General features: G+C 41.1%; 1 protein-coding gene across 3 annotated transcripts in view; it reads right to left on the reverse strand.

The window, feature by feature from the left end:
* Positions 1-16,161, reverse strand: part of PITPNC1 (phosphatidylinositol transfer protein cytoplasmic 1) — a 136,239-nt gene that overhangs the window by 24,473 nt on the left and 95,605 nt on the right. For all 3 annotated transcript variants that reach the window (XM_082212817.1, XM_082212816.1, XM_082212818.1), the window contains 2 exons: positions 10,989-11,084; positions 2,885-3,040 (listed from right to left, as the gene is read on the reverse strand). In XM_082212817.1, coding sequence (XP_082068943.1) covers positions 2,885-3,040; positions 10,989-11,084 — 252 coding nt within the window. The remainder of the gene's footprint in view (positions 1-2,884; positions 3,041-10,988; positions 11,085-16,161) is intronic.

A 16,161-nucleotide genomic window follows, 5' to 3' on the forward strand; every position in this document is an offset into this window, starting at 1 on the left:
GTGCTGAGTTCTTGGAAACAAACAATTCATCTGAATTTACGATGTGCCGCGACGCTCCCGAATCGACCACCCAGACAGCTTGTTTCTCATCAGCAATCTTGGCCTTGGCAGTCACCAGCTGAGCCGACTGTTTTTGTTTGAAGAATTTCTTTTTACGCTGCTGCTGCTGCTGATCTCGTCTCTGCTCCTGCACCGGCAACTGAGACTTGACCAACTCCGGACATTGTCGTTTTAGATGCGCTGAAGACCCACATCGGAAACAACGCCTAACAGCAAACGCTGACTCCTCACCAGTACGCTGCTTTTGCTTCACCTCTGGCACGGCATGAGAACTCCTTCCAAACCGCCCGCCAGTAGAAGTCTCTGCAGCCAACGACCTTTCTTGCCTCTTCTGCCATTCTTCAATCAAACGCCCAGTAACGTAACTGACTGATAAATCATGCTCCTGTATGCCTTCTAGAGACAAAACTAAATTATCCCAGCTTTCCGGGAGAGAACTCAAAATAATAGCCACCTTCTCCTGCTGGTCTAATGCACAGTCTCTTTCCTGTAGCGCGGCAAACTTTAACTGTAAACTGTGTAGGTGTTCCTGCATTGTAACCCCAGGCTGTAACATTGCCTTGTACAATGCCTTGCGAATGAACAGCTTGGAAACCGCTGTCTCACGCACATGGAGTTCTTTAAGTGCTTGCCACACACCTCTAGCTGTCTTGATTCCCCTCACATATGGCAACTGGGAATCTTCCAGCCCCAAGACAATTGTGGCCCTTGCTCTTTGGTCTTTATCGAGGTCTTCATCATCAGGCTTCGTAGGAAACTTACTCACCACTTGCCAGAGACGATCCCTCTGCAGCACTGCCTGCATGCGTTCCGACCACAGCAAGTAATTGGAGTCATTCAGACGCTCAAAAGCCATCTGAACTGGTTGTGAGGCCATCTTGAGAGCGATGTCCCTGGAACCCGGAACCAGCTACTCACGACCACCGAGAGAGAAAACAGGAACCACAGCACCCAGCACTCACACGCTGCAGCTGTTGTCCTTGTGTCCGCTGCGTCACCAGCTCACAACAGTCAGGAACCAGCCAGTGTCCATCTGCTGCACCAACAGGAACAACAACTTCTGGGACTGCTGGAACCAACACCGTTGATGCTGACACCACCACAACTCAGGCTGGCAGCACAATGCCCATAACCTCATGGAACTTTGAATTGTCAGGCATAGCCCTACTGGCTTTAGCCCAAACGTAGCAGAGTTTTCCTGCACAGCGAAGAAGCTAGTCGAGGTGGAAATGACTAGTCAGCTAGACTCAGAATAACTATTTACAGGATTTATTAAAAGGAAAAATAAAACCAGCAGAGTTTCTGTATACAAAGCAAAGCAAATAAATCCTTTCTATCTCTCTCTCTCTTAACCATACACAGCACTTCTAACTCCTAACACACCTAACACACCCCAAACTGTGCTAGCATTTCTAGATAACAGAGTTGAGTGCTGGTCGTTAACCAATCAGAGTAAGTAGTTTCTAGGTCAAGCAGACCTTGGCTTTCTGCCAAGAGTAAATTGACACTGCCTTGAGTTAATTGTTTGAAGCCAGAATCTGCAAGTTTCCACAAAATCAATTAACAGAACTGAACATTTCTGCCTGTCTGCACTCCCGGCACATGCAGTCTGAATATTATTACATAGGAATCCAGATGCTAGGAACTAGAGCTCCCGATCGCAGTGGATAAAAAAAAGCCTGAGAATTATTTACATTCATGCTTCACAATATTAACATTGGGGGGGGGGAATAGCAACTGCATTTGTATCCTGCTTTCCCCGAGGAACTCAGGGTGGGGTTATCCTAGTTCATGTTCACGACAGCATGCAAAGAGATAATGGCTTGCCCAAGGCCATTTAGTAAATTTAACGGCTGAATAGGAATTTGCACTTGGATCTCCCTGATCCCGGCCTAATGTTCTGCTCATTTCACCTTGCTGGCTGTATCCATCACAATGCTGTATGATCACAGCATCATGGTGACGACAACTGATTGTCCAACAAACCACAGGTTAACCACAAGCTGTCAAAGAGATGATGGCTTGTTTCTCCAAAGCTCTGCATGTTTACAAGTCCCCCTTGTCTCATGCTTTCATAGCCTGGTGAACGTGTAGACTATGCTGGCCAAACAAACCATGGTTAAGGGAGGATGCTGGGTTCACATATCAAGCCAATGTTAAAACAAACCAAGGTTAATAGGCCAACAAAAAACCATGGCTTCAGATGATAGTTTATTGATAGTAGCAAACACACACAAAACACACCCATAGTTAACATTGACTTCTGGTTGTTGCTTTTTTCTCCTTATTTCCTTTTGACTCCTGGCATTCTTTTTTCTGGACATCATACACAGGTAGATTTATAAATGGATTCTCATGCATAGACGTCATATTATGTGTAGTCATGTAGATCAAGATATAGCCACACATGTCTCACTGAGATAAATGGGATTGTAATACAATTAAGAAGAGTGCAGATTTGCATGGAAATTGTCCTCATTGCAACAGAAGCGTTCTATCTTTCTTTAGAATAAACTGACAAATTATTTCATGCCTTGTAATTGTTTGCACTGCTTTTTTTTTAAAAAAAGAGTTCTCCTTTGAAGGTGTTTGAGGATCTTGTAGCAACTAAATTGGTTTCAACTGATGACATGCAAACTACTTCAAAATCTGCGATACTTTACACATTAAATCCCTGGCTAAATATATGGACAGAGTTCATAATTGGAAACACTGAAACCAGATCTGTACATCAACTTCCTAGCTTATACACACTGCTGTTTCTGTTCATATTCACGTACAGAACAGGATGGCAAGAGAGACTGGGACACTGTCTTTCACTCACCTTGTGAACGAACTGCTCCACTCGAGTCTGAAGTCCCCATACTTCAAATTTCACAGTCACCAGTTTGTAGGAACACATGATGGGCTCTTGAGTGTCTCTCCAGCCTTCTTTTAATAGGCCTCTCCCAGTCTTCTCTGATTTGAAGTGTTTAGGGTCCTGCAAAATGGAAAGGAAAGAACTCTAGGAGGTAATGAATCCATGCTGGAAAAGTATCTGTGCTGGGATATTATACAAGATTATTGATAAATGGGATAGAAAAGTAACACACTTCAAAAGGGCTTTGTCCTGCTAGTCACAAGTAACCAGCTTCAGCTGCAGTAATGTAAGCCAAGCCGATGCACCAGGAAATAAGTTGCACTAGTTTCCTGTGACCTGAGATATACAAGAACTGCCCAGTGCCACCTCTGGTCACACTCTGACCTCCTCTTATCATGTCCCAATATGCAACTCAGCTGCTAACTGGTGCAAGACCACTTAAGGTTTGCACATTTCTTTCCACAGAAGTGAAATTAAGTTCTTGATGCTCTTTGCTGAATATGTGCCCTTAAGTACAGTGGTCCCTTGGTTCTCAAACTTAATTTTAATTCCGGGAATCCGTTCGACTCCTGAAACCATTCGAAAGTCAAGGCGCGGCTTCCAATTGGCTGCAGAAGAAGAAGAAGAAGAGGAGTTTGGATTTGATATCCCGCCTTTCACTCCCCTTCAGGAGTCTCAAAGCGGCTAACATTCTCCTTTCCCTTCCTCCCCCACAACAAACACTCTGTGAGGTGAGTGGGGCTGAGAGACTTCAGAGAAGTGTGACTGGCCCAAGGTCACCCAGCAGCTGCAGATGGAGGAGCAGGGAATCGAACCCGGTTCACCAGATTAGGAGTCTACCGCTCTTAACCACTACACCACACTGGCTCTCAGCGGAAGCAGATGTTCGGCTTCCAAAAAATATTTGCAAACCGGAACACTTATTTCCAGGTTTGCGCTGTTCGGGAGCCAATTTGTTCGACAACAAAGCTGTTTGAGAACCAAGGTACCACTGTACAGTAGGCGCCCCAACCACATTCACAACAGGTTTGGCTCAATAAACAACAGATTGGATTTGATTTTGGTTTGAGTAAGTTTTGGCTTTGCTCCCAATTCATACTTGGGCTGTGTACAGTGGTACCTCGAGTTAAGTACTTAATTCGTTCTGGAGGTGCGTTCTTAATCTCAAACCATTCTTAACCTGAAGCACCTCTTTAGCTAATGGGGTCTCCTGCTGCCGCCGCGCCGCCGGAGCACAATTTCTGTTCTCATCCTGAAGCAAAGTTCTTAACCCAAGGCACTATTTATGGGTTAGTGAAGTCTGTAACCTGAAGCGTATGTAACCCGAGGTACCACTGTATAGACACCCAACAAGTTCCATCAGCAGAAGCCCTGCACGATGACTTCCACTTACCCAACAGGGCTTCTCCCAGTCTCCTCCCTGCAAAATTGGCTCTAGGGGAAGTGAGAAGATCCCCCAGAACAGCACATGTGGGGAGAAGAAGGGGGACTTGTTCTACCTGGTAAGGTGAAATATTTGCACTGATGGAACAATCAGAAAAGCACAGTGTTGAATTCTGGAGGTCTGTGGGAATGACTTCCAACTTTAATCCTATGTTGGGATTAAATCTAGCATTCAGGAGCTGGGACACTACAAATAATAGACAGGATAAAGTGGGAGACCCATTTATGGAGAAAAGGATTATTAAGACCTTTCCTGATTGCAGCACTTCTCCTAGTTCCATACTCTTCTGTAACCTGGTGCACATGGCAACACCTTAATCGTTTAAACGTATTTAATAAAGGGCTTGTCCTTGTAGCGGCTTGATCTCACCGAAAACCTGGTTCCCCCCCCAGTTTGAATTTGATCTCAGCAGTCCACATCTGTGTGCCTTTGAGGTCAAATCCTTTTTCATTCTACTAGGAATGTCACACTTATTAGCCAATTCCTCTCCCCTGCTACTCCCTTCATTTCACAGAACCATAGAATGCAGGAATCTCAAGTAAAGCACCCATCTTACATGGCCATGCAACCACAGCTTAAAAACCTCCAATGAAGGAGAGTCTACCACCTTCCAAAGGAGTCCATTAGACTGTGCATCTGTGCAGGTAATGTAGTACTTATGTGTGATGCTAATAATAATAATAATAATAATATTAATAATAATAATAATAATAATGTCCCACCCAGGATGTGTGATTTATTGACTATGTATTGCTGTTATGCCTCAGATTTCAGTTTATGCAGAAAGCAGAGAGTTTAACAGTAAAAAAAAAAAAAAAAAACCACTTCTGCTCCATTGCCAGAAGTACAGCCAACTGCCACAAAAGAAACAAGAAAGAAAATAGAAGTAAGGGGCACGGAAAGAGGAAGTTGGCAAGCAGAAAACAGATCCACCCAGAGAGGGGGAAAATGATGTTAAATGTCCGTTTCCCACACTCCTGTGGTTTCAATGCAACCCCAGAAATGAGATCGAGGTTATGTTATTCTTCATATATCGAACATATACCAAAACCTACATGTTTAGTGTTTAGTTCCCAGCACATAATGGTTTTTAGCTTTGTGTAGGACCAGATTATTATTATTAATAATTGTTATTAAACTGGATGTGTTGGCATGATTTTAAGAGGACGCTTTAGCCATGCTGCTCTATGTTATTTTGCAATGTGATGGTTTTATGGTTTTTATTCATCATATAAATGTTTTTATTGCTTTTTATTTTTAAAAAACTAGCTTGTAAGGAGTTATACTAAATATAAATACCATATTGGCCTGAATATAAGCCTCACTCCCCCCCCCAATTCTGAACATGAAAAGTTATAGTGCGGCTTAAATTCGTGACCTTACAAAACTTGGCTTTTACAGTGGTACCTCGGGTTAAGCACTTAATTCGTTCCGGAGGTCCATTCTTAACCTGAAACTCCTCTTAACCTGAAGCACCACTTTAGCTAATGGGGCCTCCTGCTGCTGCTGTGCCACCAGAGCACGATTTCTGTTCTCATCCTGAAGCAAAGTTCTTAACCTGAAGCTCTATTTCTGGGTTAGCGGAGGCTGTAACCTGAAGCGTATGTAACCCGAGGTACCACTGTATAATATCGCTGCTGAAACAGACATATGGTAAAACAGAACAGGTGTGAGTGCCTGCAGAATTTTAAGGGAGTGGCTTATATTTGGGCCAATACGGTAACAACTACTACTGCTATTAATAGCAAGCTTCATATACTTTTTAAGGTCATGGCCATTACTGATAATCATTTTCAAATTAATTTGTTCACCTGAGTGACCAACAAATTCAAGTTAGTGCTCAAACTTGTTAAGTTTGGCAAGACTCAGAGACTGTGACGTTAGCACCACAGGGCTGTGAAGAACTATATTCATTTTCTAGATGGCAATAAAAACAAGAGCTCTTCACGCAATTCCCCCATTCCCAGCAAAAACCAACTAGAGCTTAATCTAATGAATAGAAATGTTATTAAGACCAACTTGGTTGTTAAATTGAAATGAGCTTGTATGGATTCTGAATTGAAGGGATATATAATCATACAGTGAAAGAGAATTAGTTTAGGAGGAAAATTTTAGCTTTATTTCCTATAATATTGTGACTCCGGTTTAGAAAATAGCATATATTTAAATTCATCTCTATTTACAACCTGAAATATAGGTTAAGTGTAAGCACAAGTTGTCTAAAGTATGTAATGTCTATTTTAAATATGGATAATATGCACTGGGTTCAGAGCAAAGTTAGAAATATGGTTTTAATGGGTGCCAGCCTTTCATAAAGCAACCTCCTAAAATATAGACTACCAGGACTATTATAGGGAATTGCAGATCTTTGCTTTTGATGTTGCAGGTACTTCTGCAATGATGGTAACAGATAGATATTTACACTTTTATATTTTCCAAATAAGTGCTCATTGCATTCACAATTATGCCAATCCAAAACATTTTCTTCTGTATTTTCAGGACATATCTTTTTGAAAATATGATTGAAAATTGGCACAATCTCTCCCGCCCCTTAAAAAAGAAGAAGACAATAATTACATTTGGCTTCCTATTTTTCTTTGGACCCAACAGAAAATCAAGCATGGGCAGCAGTACTTCTGCCTTGTTAACCCTCAATACCGAACGTGCTATTTTTAAAGCATTCTGCACTTGGCGTTACAATGTACTGAAAACATGGAGCAATTTATGCCATTTGCTAGCAAAATTATTCTGTCAAAATGAGGTTGCCTCATAAATTAGAGCTGGCAGAAGCACTGAGGGGAGAAGAGGGACATTCTAAAGCAAGTTGATAAAAGAGGTCTTTTTATGGTGCAAGTGGAACCATTCTTTCCTGAACCAGACAGATGCTGGCTGCATCCCTGTGACAGTTAAGCATGAGTGAGCTCCATTGCTCTGAACAGGCATCTGTGCTGGGGCGGAAAGAGCACAAAACTTTCTTTAATTAAAAAAAAGATTCTCTTATTAAAAAGCGAATTTACATTTGCTCTGAAGACTAAAGCAAATAAAACAGCAGGCATCTAAAAAGAACCTGCCTCTGTGAGTTCCAGCAGACTTAAGATTTTATTTTTCTTTAATAGCACAGCACCACATTGGCTGCCTCTGAATAGAAAACTGTTTTTAAACAGAAGAGAGTTTCAATAGTTTGGGCTGCATGACATTGAGGGGGAGGGCAGGTTAGTCAGCAGTTGCTTTTTGGATCCTGGTCACTGACTTTGGGCTGCATCTTATGTTAGACCCATTAGAATGAATGAACCTTAATGACTTCTGTCCATTAATTTCAATATATCTGCTCTGAGTGGAACTTAGCTGGATACAATCCTTTATTTCCAGATCTGTTCTTATTAACATTTTAGTATTTGATTATCTTCAGTCTTGAAAAGATTTTTTTGGGGAAAAATTAATGTTTATATTAGATACTCTTATTTTAAGCAGATCCTATCTTTGTGAGATATAATTTTACTGCACTATTTCTTCTAATTAGCAGCAATGAGACAATATCTCTTGTCATGCATGTGCCGAGCATGCTTAGCTGATATCTTATAATCTAGACTGAATGAGATACACACTGATTTTGACACATCCTAAAAAGGTATTTCTTTTTTACAGCCTGATTTATGGCTTATTCCAGAATGGAATATTGGACCATCAGTCTCTTAAGACTTCCCTGGGGGGTGGGGGCAGAATGCCCTTTCTTCTCTCTCTCTCTCTCTCTCTCTCTCTCTCTGTGTGTGTGTGTGTGTGTGTTTATCTATATCTATCTATCTATCTATCTATCTATCTATCTATCTATCTAATTACTATTGTTATTTCAGGAACACTGGTATTCTATATATTACTATTTCAAAGATTCATAATCCAGAAAGTAAGTGAAGGAAGCCTCCCCCCCTCCTTGACCTGTGCCTGCAAATTATGTGTGCCCTTGAACTTAAGGGGCAGATGTTTTGTGGACTGTCCATTTGTAGAGAATATAGAAATAAAATTCACTAAGTTTTCCTTCATAGTAATATGCTAAGTTAATATTAGTGCTGTGGTGCTTAGCTCTACACCAGAGATGAATGCCTACTCCTCTCTGGTCTCTTTGATTTTGGTGCTGTGGTCCCACAATGCAAAAATACTCAAGGAGGGTACATAGTAGGGTAATGTAGGGGTGTGGCCTGGGGAGAGGTTATGTGGTTGAGGAGCATGTGCCGCAGAGGAGGAGTTCTGAGGGCCAAATAGAGAGGCTTGGAGTACTGACCTGGGCCCTCTGCTTTAAGTGCTAAGATAAGAGATAAGGGGTGTTAGTGCTAAGCACCAAAGTACTATGGGAGAAAAGCAAATACATTTACTTACTTTGAGCTTCTAGTTATTCATATTTTTATTTATTAAATTTGTATAGTTAATGCATGTTTAAATCACATGAGGGCACTGTTTTGTCTAAGTTAACTCTACCCGTAAAAGCTGAGCCATTTTGTTTCTTCTCTCCCAACATGTTGAGACAAGATGCTTGCTATTCTCTTTCATCCTGCCAATAGAAAGCTTGCATGAATAAAGCCTTTGAACTCCAAAATGATATTTTTGATTTAACTCACCAAAGCTGCAAGCTCTCCTAACAATAACTAAGATCCAAGCCTCTGGCTGATCTTTAAAATGCAGCAGGTACAGGGTTGTTTCTGACTTTAGTGCTGCAACAGTTCTTTGGCAGTAAATGGGAGCATTTTTATTCACCCTCAAGATTTCTTGTTTGCAACTCTAGCTTGAGTTCAAGGAAGGATGGAAAAGCAATATTCTTCATTTGCAGTCATAGCTTGAGTCACCTGATGTCATGATGTCAGGTGGATGGTCCCACACAGGTCAAAATGGTCCTTCAAGGATAGGTCAGCTCTGTATCCAGCCCTCTAGTTGGTTCCAATTCAATATCTGTGCTTTACAGGGCCAACACAGTACATTTTGCCGCTGTAGGTGACCCGCCCCCAATGCCCTGTGGATGCTCTGTTGCACTCTTTACTCTTAGGCCCAGGGATTTCCAAAGAGACACAGTTGCATGGTGTCTTCTTTCAGACCAAACTCCAACTGGGACTCTCAAATAAGAATGGAAAGAGGTTTTTTTGCCCCTTCCACTGCGGGAAAGGCAACCTCTGGGAAAATGGGAGGGCTTCTGATTCTGTTTCAGAGCTTCAATATTCAAAAAGTATGCCAATACTAGCTATCCAACTGTTAACATTTTAGGGACTGTTTCAAAACACTTCATAAAGGTGTATTCTTCAAGACAGAATCAAGGCTAGGGTTTTTGGTCTTCATGTAGCTTATCACTCAGTCCAACTGGGAATGATAACAATTGCCTTCCAAACTTTTTGCCAAAGATGGAGGATGAGGGCACCCTTTTCAGCTCATCACCCATGTTGTTTCTGGTCTACAGCCCTTAAAACAGGTCACAACTGTTGCCTTCAGCATTTAGTATCATATATGGTTTTAGCATTATACCATTGTGTTAACGTATAGAAAGTCAACATAAAATGTTTAGATTTAAAATAAAAAAAATCCTTCCAGTAGCACCTTAAAGACCAACTAAGTTAGTTCTTGGTATGAGCTTTCGTGTGCATGCACACTTCTTCAGATTAAGGTGCTACTGGAAGGAATTTTTTTATTTTGACTATGGCAGACCAGCACGGCTACCTATCTGTAACTGTTTAGATTTAGCCTTTTGTCAACTCCATAATGATAATAGCAGTTAGGCATAAGATGTGTTGCTGCAGTGTAATAAATGTTATTGATGTTGTAAATTCTCATGTAGATAATTGAATAACTTTGCCCATGAGCTATGACAAATAGGGCCTATTTGCTGCCAAGATATATTGGATTTTGTATGCTGCAAAATCGTATCTTGTCACTCAATTTAATAGTGTTTTATTAGAAATATGAAGGCATATTAATTCTATGCAAATTCCCTGGAGGTGTCATTCCCATGCAACAAGAAAAGTATTGAGTAAAGTCAAAACAATACAGTGGTACCTTGGGTTACATACGCTTCAGGTTATATACGCTTCAGGTTACAGACTCCGCTAACCTAGAAGTAGTACCTCAGATTAAGAACTTTGCTTCAGGATGAGAACAGAAATTGCGCGACGGCGGCACGGCAGCAGCGGGAAGCCCCATTAGCTAAAGTGGTGCTTCAGGTTAAGAACAGTTTCAGGTTAAGAACGGACCTCCGGAACGAATTAAGTACGTAACCAGAGGTACCACTGTATGCAGCTAAGTCATTCCAGCACATGTTTACGTAAAGCATTTTAACTCAGCTCCTTAGCCAAAAAGGCCCTTACAGCAGCTTAAGCTTAATATTTAAGACAATCCCTGCTTGCAGACTTATATTATAAAAGTCATGACAAACATAAGGAAAAAGGTGTGAAAAGGGAGGAGGAAAAGTGAAATGCACTTAATCAGCACTTGGTGGGTGGAAAAATTCTTCTTATCACTTGGTAGGATCAGAAGAGATAACCAAGCTATACTTGGTGGAGACTATTTATCCCAGAGCAGTATGGATGTTTGAATGGGCTTTCTGCACAATGCAAATCTATACTGCTCAAGAGCATTAAGTCCTTTACCTACCTCTGATTCTTTGTAATAGCGCTCAGGAATTTCGTCGCAGGCAATATCAATAAAGCAGACTTCTCTCTCAAGATCTTTGGCTTCATTATCAAATATCTGCAAGATGTAAAACAAACACGCTTCAGTGTTCTGATGGGCATGTAGTCTAAACTTAATCATGAATGTTATGAACCGGCAACAGCTTGTCTTAAGGAACAAAGGCGCTGGTTCCAAAAACAGCAGAGGATGTTCTTGGCAATATCTCATAGTTACAGGCTGGCACCAACTACAAGCAATATTCTCAAAATATGGAACAAAACTCTGAGACATTTCTTTTCACAACATCAGAAGGCTTTCCAGTTCTTCAGTTTTTATTGTAATAATGATAGAAATGAGCAATATGTTACCAAAAAATAATAATAAATTCTTCCAGTTCTTCTTGCAATTGATAGTTTGGAAACATCATACGAGCAGTGTGGCCTAACTGCTCGGAGACACAACAGCTCTTTCCCACTGGTGACAGGCCCTCTGCCCACAGTAGCTCCCTGTGTCTCCTCTGGTACCTTGCTCCTAACATCTCAGTTGTTGCAAAAATACATAGAAATCCCGATTTTTAAAACATACTGTTATTTGCTCAGCCCTTTATTAATAAGTTATTAAGAAGTTCTAGGGGCAGTGCTGCTGGGTTTGGCTTCCTTTGGAGGAGGGAAAACTGGAGACTTGACCTGTCGTTGTAATATGGCTCTTTTGTGAATTTGTTGTATGTATAAATTTATGGGTAGAGTCTCGCTTAAAGCATTCCTACAAGGCCAGCAGACTCACTGTTTATAATAATAATAATAATAATAATAATAATAATAATAATAATAATAATAATAATAATATTTATTTATTTATACATACATACATACATACATACCCCGCCCATCTAGCTGGGTTTCCCCAGCCACTCTGGGCAGCTTCCAGCAGAATATTAAAATACAATGATTCATCTAAGATTTAAAGCTTCCCTAAACAGGGCTGCCTTCAGATGTCTTAATAATAATAATAATAATAATAATAATATCACATCATCAGAGAGATGTCCTGTGCCACCAAGGTGTTTTTAGTCAGCTCACCTCTTGCTTTCTCCATCACACTTGTGATGGTGCACACTGGTCAAAATTTACTCTATCTGTAATGCTGTGGATGAAGTCTGGTTGTGGTTTGTTTCCATAAATGGTAAGTCAAGAACGAACCTTCGTTACCACTTGTTGTTTGTTTGGAGGAAACAAACCATGAGCCTGCTTTTGGATGACATGCCCAGCCAGACTCTGGCTTGCATTTTCTGCAGTGCAGCAGGAGCAGGGGAGGAGCACCCCAAAAACTTTTGAAGCAGCATGCACCAGCACAGTGCTCATTCACATTAAACCATAGTTGGTTTTAAAACAATGATTTTGTGTGATATGTGAACCAGGCCACACACACACACACACACACACACACACACACTCCCCTTAGCAAAGGGCGGTGACACCACCTCCCTCAAACCATTTGATTCAAAAAGTCACACGGATATTATACTACAGGGATGTGCAACTGGTCAATCACGATGTACTGGTCGGTCATGGGGTGTCCTGGCTTCCTAAAAAAAGCTCAACAACTTTTTGTCAATCCAATGGGTAGATCACTGCCAGTGGGAGTAGATCGCAGTCTCTTGTAAGCTGGACATCCCTGTTATACTAGAAGAGTAACTTTGCACAGGCCTGATTTCCCCGTTGCACATAACAATAGCCAGGCTGCAAAGGACTTAGATATGAACCAAGGTTTTGTTGACTTGCAGGTCAATGTTTCAGCCACTATGTTGCCCTTACTCTCCTATCCATTGTTAAATGAAGAGATCCCTTCCAGTAGCACCTTAAAGACCAACTAAGTTAGTTCTTGGTATGAGCTTTCGTGTGCATGCACACTTCTTCAGATACTGAAGTATCTGAAGAAGTGTGCATGCACACGAAAGCTCATACCAAGAACTAACTTAGTTGGTCTTTAAGGTGCTACTGGAAGGGATTTTTTTATTTTGACTATGGCAGACCAATACGGCTACCTATCTGTAACTTAAATTAAGAGGTTATTTTCCATCCCCCCCAACCTCTTTCAACTAGAACCTAAAATCAGAATGACTCATTATTTGAGTGCCTGAACCTTAATTCATCCATACTTCTTTCTTGCACTGTATCACAGATGGAAGTTTAATCCCTCTAAATTTCTCATTAGTTCAAAAATAAGGAGCCATTAGTGTACAAGATTTATTTCTTTTTAGGGCTAATTCTCCTGGTACTTCCTCTAGCCAAATACCCTAGAATTCTCTTGAAGCCTGCAAGGGAGATAATTTGATTGGTTTTGCAATCAGGCTGTGGATATTTAAGTTGGTGTTTTTTTAAGTGATTAAAGCCGATGGAAAGAAACATAAGGCTCTCAATCTGTGTCTCTATATTGGCAAGGAGCAGGAAGCAAATGGCAAGAACATTTTGTGTTCCTAACAATGCAGGGATTGTAGAAAGGCCTAATAAATATTATGATATCAAGAAGAAATTAGGGAGGTTTCAGGTTTTGGAAGCAATATATTATGACCAAACCAAGGATTGTCATTTCACACCAAAATTCTCATTGAAAGTTTAAACTATGGTTTAAATTAAGAGTGGGATTCTCCTGCTTTCACGCTAAAGGAGTGTCTCCACCCCCATCGTTCAGCCCGGATACTGAGGTCCAGCTCCGAGGGCCTTCTGGCAGTTCCCTCACTGCAAGAACTGAGGTTGCAGGGAACCAGGCAGAGGGCCTTCTCGGTAGTGGCGCCCACCCTGTGGAACGCCCTCCCACCAGATGTCAAAGAGAACAACAACTACCAGACTTTTAGAAGACATCTGAAGGCAGCCCTGTTTAGGGAAGCTTTCAATGTTTGATGTATTACAGTATTTTAATATTTTTTTGGAAGCCACCCAGAGGGCTGGGGATGCCAAGCCAGATGGGCGGGATATAAATAAATAATAATTATAATAATTATAATTATATAAACAGGGCACACCAGGCCTCTGCATCTGGCCTGAGAGACCATTTTTCCGAAACCATGCCCATTTGCCCCACCTCAATATCATGTGATGTCAGGTGTGGTTCAGTTAGAGACACAGCTCCACAAAATCCTGTTTTGATCAGAACCTATGGGAATTTCGTTTAAAGTGGAATCTTAATTATTTTATCTGTTTAATGGCTTAATTCTACAATGAGCCCAAACTTGTCTATCATAAACACTAGTGCCTGCTTCAGACAGTGCTATTTAAGATGATAGGGTGCCTGAATTTTGCTTCCATAGGTCACAGCTGACAAGGAGAACTAGAACCAGTTCTAAACACCCAGCCAATTGCAAATACAGTGGTACCTCAGGTTAAGTACTTAATTTGTTCTGGAGGTCCGTTCTTAACCTGAAACTGTTCTTAACCTGAAGCACTATTTTAGCTAATGGGGCCTCCTGCTGCCGCTGCTGCACGATTTCTGTTCTCATCCTGAAGCAAAGTTCTTAACCTAAGGTATTATTTCTGGGTTAGCGGAGTCTGTAACCTGAAGCGTATGTAACCTGAAGCATATGTAACCCGAGGTACCACTGTACCTCTAGCAAAATTCAGTAAACAGGACAGCAGTGCTTCTAAAAGAAGATAATTTTTTTTTGAATAGCTCTGATAACATAATGCAAGATGAGTGCTCTTTTACACTTTGCGCCATATTAGCTTGACAGATGGATTCAAAGTACTTTACTGATCGATAGGTACAGTACTAAAAGCAAGCGTATTTTGAAGGCTATAATGGAAGAACTCTCCCTCAGAGGCAGAATCCTGTGAAGGCTGCTATGCAGCTGCTTCAAATGGAATACCTTAAAAGTACTCTATATTTGTCAACGGGAACTGGGAAACATCTTTTCAATGGCTACTTTCACATGTCACACCACACTAGCGATGCAAAGTCTGTGTTGAATTAAAATTTTCATCCAAACTTACGGTGACCCAGTTTGCATGTAATGCTAAGCCAAACCATGGGCAGCGCAGCTCCACCAGGCACTGCAGCCATGACTTTTGTTCTAGGAACCTGCATGTTTACATGGTGTTATGTGCGAACGGGATTACACTATGCAGTGGTACCCCAGGTTATAAACATTTCGGGTTACAAACACTTTGGGTTACAAACTCTGCTAACCCGGAAGTAGTACCTCGGGTTGAGAACTTTGCCCCAGGATGAGAATGGAAATCGTGCGCCGGTGGCGCAGCAGCAGCAGCAGGCCCCGTTAGCAAAAGTGTGCCTCAGGTTATATAATATAATAATAATAATTTATTTTTTATACCCCGCCCATGTGGCTGGGTTTCCCCAGCCACTCTGGGCGGCTTCCAACTGAATATTAAAAACAATACAGCACCAAACATTAAAAACTTCCCTAAACAGGGCCTTGTTGTTCAGCACTGAATTATCACCGTCCTTGTTGTTCAGCACTGAATTATCACCGTAGTGCAACAACATACCAAGCAGTGGGAAGAAGTGGGGGGACGGGACAAAAACCCAGCAATTAATAGCAATGCCTTTGACAAAGTGGGATTTACAAGTGATTCAGGCATAAGCATGAATAATTTACATAACAAATAAATAATTTACATAACATTTTTTTTTAAAAAAAGTATGTACTAAACTACAAAGTAACCTTTTCGCTAGCTAACCCAGGCATATCACTACTAATACAATGCTTAAAGATCAACACTAAAGGCAACTATAAACTGTGCATCGAACTAGAGTCTTTAGAAGTAAAAATATTGTTTAAAATTCTATATTTTCCAAAGAAATATTATTTTAGCTTCTAAGGCGACCCTAAGCACACTTATTTAGGAGCTAGTCTAACTGAACCCAGCAGAACTCATTTCCAAGCAAATGTATACAGGAGAGGTTGCAAGTCTAAGCACTGGTCTCTTCGCAGTTGCTGGTTAACTGGCTGTGATCTTCTCTGAAATGCAGAATGCAGCCATGGAAATTCACAAGGGCCTTGCTACTGGGCAACCAACCATGCTTAGTAGGAGAACATCAGGAAGGCAGTACAGTAATGTTTACATAAGCTTTAAAACTAAAACCTAAGGTTCCCAGAGGTTAGTTTAGTCTTTTTTGAGGCAGGTTACTGTATCCTCTG

The sequence above is a fragment of the Podarcis vaucheri genome (assembly GCF_965113315.1).
Source record: "Podarcis vaucheri genome assembly, chromosome: 2".
NCBI classification, from domain to species: Eukaryota; Metazoa; Chordata; class Lepidosauria; order Squamata; family Lacertidae; genus Podarcis; species Podarcis vaucheri.